We start from the raw sequence: 8,533 nt of genomic DNA, 5'->3' as shown, positions 1-8,533 counted from the left end.
AAATCTAAACCAGCCCTTAGCTCCCTAACCCACGATCCCAACACTTCCCTTCCTAAAAAACCCCATAATTTCTCATTTCTCATTAATCTAAGAACAACCATTATTCTATGTTTAAACATTTTTAAAAAAACAAAAACAAAAATCAATCTTTATTCCAATACCACAGTGGCATCCAATTCCTTGAGCTTAGCGAGAATGGGATCAACCTCTTCTTTGGTGAGACCTTTCTTCAACACCACAGGGACTTTCTCGACCAATTCTTTGGCCTCCTTCAACCCCAAATCCATGAAAGTTCTCACCTCCTTTATGATTTTGATCTTCGCCGCGGCATCGTACTTCTCCAGCTTCAAATCGAATGCGCTCTTCTCCGCGGCTTAGGCCTCCTTGCCCGACCCGGCTTCGGATCCGGAAGCCGAGGATGGGCCGAGCCCGAAGACTGTTGGGCCGTACTTGTTGAGGCCCATCTTGTGCCTCCAGAGGATGGAGTAGTTGTTGCATTCGAGCTTGGTGAGGTCTTGGTGGTTCACGATGAAGGAGCTGGTTGCAGAGCCGATGGGTGGTCTAGGTTCATAAGGGTTAGGAAGGGAGGGCTGGTTCATGGGTTAGGGAGCTAAGGGCTGGTTCGTGGGTTTAGATTTAGGATTTTTAGATTTTCTGTTTGTTTTCTCTTTGGGCAAATCGGTGTCGTTTAGCATGTGCCAAGTCATCACATCCTTTCCATTGCAACTGTTTCGTTTTGAGCTTATTTGGCAAAAAAAAAAAAAACACGTCAGCAAGATGACTTGGCAGTTAACAGCAAAATCTAACCGGGGGTGTGATTTGCTAATGGAACCAAATGTTGGGATATAAAATCAAAGTTCTGAAACATTGGAGTGTAAAATCCAATCACCCCCAAACATTAGGGGTGTACTTTGCAATTTAGCCAAGAAAAAAAGTTGCAATTAATCAAATTTACAAAGAATCTGAATTTGATAAGGATTACACCATTTATTAAAATATTGTCACATCATTTTTTTTACTTAAAGGTCATGTTAAGGGATTCCTTTAAGGCAATTGTTAATAAACCATATAGTGCCCTAAACCCTAAACTCAATACATCATACTATATATAATAACATCTCAATTAACTCGCAATTAAGTTGGATTTTCAAATGAATATTAGAATTGATTAAGTGTAATTGTGCTTATTTCTTAATATGTAATACGATGATGTCACATGTTGAAATTAAAGGGGTAAAACTTGAGTTTCAAGTTTTACACCTCATTTACAAATTGAATGGTATTGGTAACATGGGTTTTTTTTATTATATTATTTTTTATTCCTGATGATTATAATGTGGCTTCTTTTGATCTGTGGATTCTGTACCCAGCTGCACAAAGTCATGGTCTACAGAAAAGTCTCCAATCTCTAAATTTTTTGACTGGACTAATTTCTCTTTACGTCGAAGCTGGTGGAAAATTCTGTATACAACAAATTCTTCAGCTCAGAATTCTAGATGAAATCATTTTTTATTAGACAAACCTTCGATATTTGACAAAGAAAATAATTTGGAATGTTCTATGCAGATTATAAATAAATATGTATATGATGGCAGCAAGTAATTTCTGTTTCGCCAGACGACCGCCATTATATATGTTGGTTTTTCATTTCAAAGTTCCACTCCATGCGGAGTGATGTTCTCTAATTTATTTACTTTTTTTAGTATTTATTAGTGATGATAAACAGATAAAAAGACCAAGTCACCCATTTGCAATCATTAGCTTCTATCTATAATCATGCCATTTCTTTCGACGCCAAAGTAGATTAGAAAATGTTGGTGACCAACCTTTTGTACATATCACGGTAGTTAATTATTTTGCACCAAAAATGTTGGTTTTATTAACTTCATAATAAATTTTGTATAAATAGGACCCGTACAAAATTACTCTTACACTAAGCATTAACTAGACGTTAATTGCCAACGGGGGCTTGGTTGAGTGGATAAGGTTCATTCATTTCATGCACCACACCTAGGTTCGAATTCCGCTGTTCGCAGGAGTCCGTTGGTGGGCATCCTTAATGGGATAACTCCCCACACAGTGGTACAGGCAGGCTCCCGAGATCGGGCTACTCCTTCCGAGGCCATCTGACGCCCTACCCGGGGGTGTAATATAGCCATAAAGGCCCCTATTTTAATTTCTCAAAAAAAAAAAAAAACACTAAATTAGACATTAATTATTTCTCCACTAATTTAAATATAACTCTTTATTTAATAATCGTCACCCATGAGCAAACTAAGCACTAAATCTCTTCTTTTTTCTTATTTCTTATTTGTCTAATTAATATTTGTCAAAGAGTTAGCCATTATAACAAATAGTGATAGACTGATAGTGCTTAAGACTTTAAGCTACATTTACCTCAGTTGGTATGGTTGGCATACCCCAGTACGAGTACAAAAGTAGAACCAACTTCACTCAACTAGTAAATAAAAGTGAAAAGGTGTAACTTGTAATGACCCGAGAAAAATGCACTTACACGCCCATGTAATACACACTTATACAATATCCTTGTCAAGGTCCAAGTTGTGTTGAAGTGCAATTCAGTTACATGGTGTTATCAAGTTGGCTTTGATACATACCATTTGTAATGGCCCAAGCAAAGCTCTAGCTAGCCACATTTGCCTTTATAATTTATACCCCAAAAGGATTAGTCATATTAGAAATGTGGTTTTTCATTGTTACTTATATATCTAAGATCAATCTAATAATAAACACTTCTCTCAAAAAAATCTAATAATAAACACTAAATGTGAGACTCAATGCACCCATAAATCGCACACTTAAACAATTCAATCCAATCATATACACACAATGAGATATCATGTAATTCGAGCATAGTGCATCTTATAGAACTGGCTCGAATGCAAATGACTCATGTGGGGGGTGAGACTCAGAAAAGAAGGAACTATCAACAGGATCCACCCGAGATGTAACTGGGCCCAACTATTCATCTGATCAAGCCCAACCTAATCAGGACAATCAGGTTAGGGAATCTGAGGAGGACAACTCGCCCGAGGGACGAATACTTCTCAAGAGATGGGCGATAAGCCACAAAGGTCATACGAGTGGAGGCTGAGGAGGATCATAGTGACATACGAGTGAGAACATGAGGAAATTTTCAGATAAAGCATCCACCACCTCCACATTCGATGCATTATACCAATTATGTCTACTGCATTGATGGCAAAATGACCCTTGAACAGTGCTCCCATAGCTTGTAGCCTACTCTACTGCCGCCAGTGAGGCAGTGATGGACCAAGTATCTAAAGAAAGATCAACAGCCCTCCAAGTGGAAGGCTAAGATGCAATCCAAGCAGGCATATATAGGAAGGAAGGTCCTCCTTAAGAGGGGATCGGAAAAAGTTTAGAGAGAGAAATGCGGAAATGAAGAGAGAAAATGATCATTGTAAAACCAAGAAGTGTATTCTTAAAGAACAATTGCTCCTTGGCCAGCTTGAGGAAGGACTTAAATAAGAATTTCTCTTTTCCTGATATAATTCTTTACATGAATTGTCATCCTTGCCAATCTCCTTTCTTTAATTACTAACTCATGGCTACAAGAGATCAAAGTGTTGACCTTAACCATCCACCTTTACAAATTAGTTGTATTGGACCTCCATCCTAACCCAGTCTCATCCGAGTTAGGCCTGGTTGTTAGTTTTGCCCTCTACAACTCAAATTAAATGCATAGTCGTATTTATACTCGACTTATATTCAACAATTATTTAGTATTTTGAAAATAATATTCTAACTTACAATATACTTCATAGTTTATACGAGTCATGTACTATATGATACAAGTTGTAATTCATTGAATTAATACTTTGAAAAATACCACAATTGAATTACATATCCTTTATACTCTTTACATTCATACCAAATTAGCCAATTGAATGTTATTTACTATGTTTCTCAAAAGAAAAAAAAATTACTATTTCTTTTTATTAATTTACACATGCATAATACTAATAATTATTCTAAAAGTTGATAAATTATTTCAAATTTTGTGGACAAAGAAACTACTACCTGAATATTATTAGTATTATATTTAGCCAAAAATTTCAATATATATATATATATATATATATATACACACACAAAAAGGTTTAAGAAAATCTAAGTGAGTGCAGGCGGGTCCAACAAGCTAAGCCCACCTAGAGTAGTGGATTTAGGTTAGACGGCCCAATACAATTAATTAGTTAGAGAATGGGCTTCTGAGGTCAACTTTAACGTGCTAGTATGATTTAAGCTTTCGGTGGATGGTAAAAGTTAGACAATTCAAAGAAGAAGAACAAATTTTTAAAATTAACACTTCCTCGGGCCTAGTCGAAGAGCAATTGTTCACAAATTGTTCAAATCTTGATTACAGAATAGTGTTACACAATATCAGTATTTCCTTTCAATATTTCCCCTTTTTCTTTATTTCTCTTAGGGCTTCATTTCTATAACTAGTTAGCTAAATTTCATTTGAGCCCTCCACTTATAGAGTCATCGTCCTTCCTTTAGATGCTTATCCCATCAAGATTTTGTTGAAAGTGGTAGAGTGTTCTGCAAGCTGAGTTGGTGCAGTGCATTGAATGCAGAGGTGATGGTTACTTCGTCTGGATACTTCCCTTTTTCTTTGTTCGCACGTTTCTACCATCTTCTTTGGCATTCTGTTATCTAGTGCAAGTGGCCTACCTAACAATTCCTGAGGAATGCTCGCTCTTCGGCTCCTCAGAAGGTTGGCCTCTTCATGGTTCCTCCTCGGAATCTCATCCATGTGTTGGGTAAAAACTAGTGCGTGGGTGGGCCCTTTCCCTTTCTCGGACTTAGTCCACGGATTTTATTCCATACTCAGATCTTACCTTTCGCACAGTGAGAATAGACAATAGACAAAGAGAAAGTCTATAAACACAGAAAAAATTAATAAAAAATTTCACAATTGTTGATATGACATATTAGAGCATTTGCAGCAGTGGAGCTAAAAAGCTATAATGCTATTTTAGCTCCACTCATATAGCAAAATAAGCTCACAGCAGTGGAGCCAAAGCCATAAAATTTGGCTGATTTGCTACAATGCACATCTATAGATAGATGTGCACTGTAGCACTCATCTAAAAAAAAAAAAAAAATTTTTAATCACCTGCAGATTAAAATAATAATAACTCATTTATTTTTTTTATTCTTTTATTCTCTCACCGGTCACTATGCACACTCAATTCTCTCCCTCAAGCTCTCATCTCTTTCAAGCTTTCTCTACCTCAAGCTCTCATCTCTTTCAAGCTCTTTCTCCCTCAAGCTCTGATCTGCCAGCCCACTCCACGCCGTCGCCGTCTCAGCCGAGCCACGTCGTCGCCGTCCCGGCCGTCCCAGCCCACACTGTCGCTCCTTACCACCATTCTTCCTTTGTTCAACCTCACGAAATGCCTGTCCTCCTTCACCGGCCTCTCGTTCACGTTCTCGCCTCCGGCGAACGACACCGAAGGGCACCGCAGGAACATTAATCCACTCCCTGACATCGGAATCGCCTCGATGTCTCAGCCGATCCTTGGAGTGGCGGTGGAGAGCGAAACCTTGATTTGGGTTTTTTTTTTTTTTTTTTTGGGTTGAGCCTTGATTGAGCCTTGATTTGGGTTGAGCCTTGATTTAGGATGATGTCTCAGCCGATCCTTGGAATCGCTTGAGCCTTGATTTGGGTTTTTTTTTTTTTTTTTTTTTCTCTGCTGTGGACCGGTGATGGTGGTGGTGGTGGTGATGGTGGTGGTGGAGTATGTTTGTGTTGTGTTGTGTGGTGGTGGTGGAGGATGAGCCTTGATTTGGGTTTTTTTTTTTTTTTTTTTTTCTCTGCTGTGGACCGGTGATGGTGATGGTGGTGGTGGTGGTGGAGTATGTTTGTGTTGTGCTGTGTGGTGGTGGTGGAGGATGTTTGTGCTGTGTGGTGGTGGTGAAATATTATTTTATTATAGTAGAAATATTATTATTTTATTGTAGTAGAAATATTATTTTATTGTAGTGAATATATTATTTTATTGTGTTGAAAGCTAAAATAGATCCACTGCTGCAGCATGTGTGTAGCTAAAATAAATAAAGTAACTTTTGGTGGAGCTAAATTTTTAGAAATTTAGCTCCACTGCTGTGGATGCTCTTATTAGTAGTAAATAAAAACATCAACAAAATTTTCAAATAAAAATATGTAAAACTTATCCCCTAAGCTAGTGTGAAAATTATTATAATTATTTATTTTTCTTAATGTACGTAGTATTACTAAATACACAAAAGGACAGATCATGATGACTAGGACCTACCAGTGCTTTAAGTCTTCCCACTCAAATGGACCGCCACCAATACCTCCTTGCTTTTGTGTTGTTACCGATCCTTTGTCCATATAATCCGAATATAAAGCCGAAATATAGGACCCAAATACAAAAAAAAAAAAGCTATATCGATCGCAGACCCGGCGCGCGAGGTCCCCCGACCTCCGCACAACCCCATACTAGGGGCTGTGTTCGAGCTCGAGGACTCAACCATGTCTGACTTTCACCCACTTCCTTATTCACCAGCAACACAACCTCCATCATCGTCGTCGCCGCCACAACAATCATCATCATCATCATCAATAAAGCCAATGATGATATCGCCGCTGTACAAGCAGCACTCGTGGTCACCAGACGCGTACCGCGACGAGGCGTGGCTGAGGCGCAAGGGGAACCACAAGAGCAAGAACAGAAACAGGAGCAAGAGCGTGACAGACGAGGACGTCGACGAGCTCAAGGGCTGTATCGAGTTGGGTTTCGGATTCGAGCTGATCGACTCGCCTGATCATGTCGTGGATCAGCGTTTGTCTGATACTTTGCCGGCTTTGGGTCTCTACTACGCTGTCAACAAGCACTACAACGACACCGTTTCCAACTCCAAGTCAACCCTCACGCCGAGTTCGTCAACGGCGTCGGACTCCGACACTCCCAGCTCTCCTCTCGGTAGTCCTCACCACACCCTATTAGGACCCGGTAATTTATTTATTGAGTTCCTGTTTATATTTGCTTTAGACACACGTTTTGAATATGTGTACGTGTATGAAACTATGAATATAAAATTGTGTGTTTGTTTGTTTGTTGGGAAAATGTGAAGGTGATAATCCTCAGACCGTGAAGACAAGGTTAAGGCGGTGGGCTCAGGTGGTTGCTTGCTCGGTGAGGCAAAGTTCTAGCTGATTCGATCAAGAAAAATGGTGATTGTGGATCGGTTTCTATCAGGGTTAAGTGCCAACCAAACCAGAGTTTATCAAAGTAACCAAACATCAATATCAATTTCCTTCTTATGATTCCCCCACCCACTTTTGTTTGGTTTAGTTATTATTAATGAGTTTAAGTAATGTGAAGAAAAAAAAAGAGAAAAAAAATTCTCATCAAATGGAAGCCTTAGCCAACTTGTATCGGATTGACCTTTTTTCTTTTTTTTCTTTTTTTTTTTAATATAAATATTGGATGGCTCTGTTTTCACATCAATGATCGATTTGATTTCTTTGGTATCACCGTCTTTTCACAAAATGGGAATTTATAGTTGGATTCATTATTCATATGAGGAAAAGGTGTTATGAAAAAAAAGAAAAACCAAAATTTGATATAGAAATATCGACCTCTCCTTTTCCTTTTGTTACTATAATTAGATACATGAATGTCTGGTGGTGTGGCTTGTCTTCTCTTTTTCACTGGGTTTAGGTTAGATTTAGAGATTTTGTGTCTGAACTCTTGGGTGAAAAAGGTCAAAAGATTTCATCAAAAAAAAAAGTAAAAAGGTCAAAAGAAAGATCTTTGTGTCTGATTGAAGTAGGGTTTTGTAATTTTGGTTGGTTACTCTGATGAATGAAGTCAAGCTTAAGGAAAAAAATGAAAAAGCTCTCTCTCTCTCTCTTATGGTAAAGGCTTTTCTGGAATAAGAATCCCTTTTCTTAATGTATACTAGACAGCTTGTTATCTTTCATAGGAGGAGCGTATTTTCTTTGCTCAAAAGAAAAGGTATTTGAGTGTCCAAGATTTCATTCCATGATGCTGGCAAAATTTTGCCTTTGAGAGAATTCCACCTACTCCCCTGCCGCAAGTGAAGGAATAGAAGGATTTGATTTGAACTTAGCTTCTCTCTACGGAAAAGATAGGTCATCAATGAATCTTAAATTTTTTAGCACTTTTTGAAAACATTTCATTGCATGTAGAATGTAGGCATTGTAGTAACTAAGTGACCATGAACAAAAATTAGTCATATATCTAACTCTATATATAAAATTAGAAGAAGAGAGTTTGAATGATTCATATACTCTCCTAAGCCATTTTTTTTTTTGTCTAACTAAAAATAAATCAAATTTATAAACACACACACACATATGTGTGTGTTAACTGCGATTATTTTCAATTGTAGCCTTGCATATACAAAGAGTTATAAACTAGTATACTATATATATATATATATATGTGTGTGTGTGTGTATTAACTTCGATTATTTTCAATTGTAACTGTGC

At 37.9% G+C, this 8,533-nt stretch overlaps 1 protein-coding gene across 1 annotated transcript; it reads left to right on the top strand.

Moving 5' to 3' along the window:
* Positions 1-6,384: 6,384 nt before the first annotated feature.
* On the top strand, positions 6,385-7,549 carry LOC126732768 (uncharacterized). Its single transcript, XM_050435772.1, has 2 exons — positions 6,385-7,028; positions 7,150-7,549. Exons 1-2 carry the CDS (start codon positions 6,548-6,550, stop codon positions 7,230-7,232), a joined length of 564 nt encoding a protein of 187 aa, XP_050291729.1. The 5' UTR covers positions 6,385-6,547; the 3' UTR covers positions 7,233-7,549.
* The last annotated feature ends 984 nt before the right edge of the window (positions 7,550-8,533 follow it).

Source organism: Quercus robur, chromosome 6 (genome assembly GCF_932294415.1).
Source record: "Quercus robur chromosome 6, dhQueRobu3.1, whole genome shotgun sequence".
Lineage (NCBI taxonomy): Eukaryota > Viridiplantae > Streptophyta > Magnoliopsida > Fagales > Fagaceae > Quercus > Quercus robur.
Note: the sequence above shows the minus strand (reverse complement) of the source record. Positions and strands in the feature narration are given on the sequence as shown.

What these genes read in the sequence shown, in the direction of transcription:
- LOC126732768 (XM_050435772.1), top strand. Translation starts at nt 6,548, where the DNA reads ATGTCTGACTTTCACCCACTTCCTTATTCACCAGCAACACAACCTCCA. An exon ending in CCACACCCTATTAGGACCCG is followed by an intron (nt 7,029 to 7,149) that starts GTAATTTATTTA and finishes GAAAATGTGAAG; the next exon opens with GTGATAATCCTCAGACCGTG.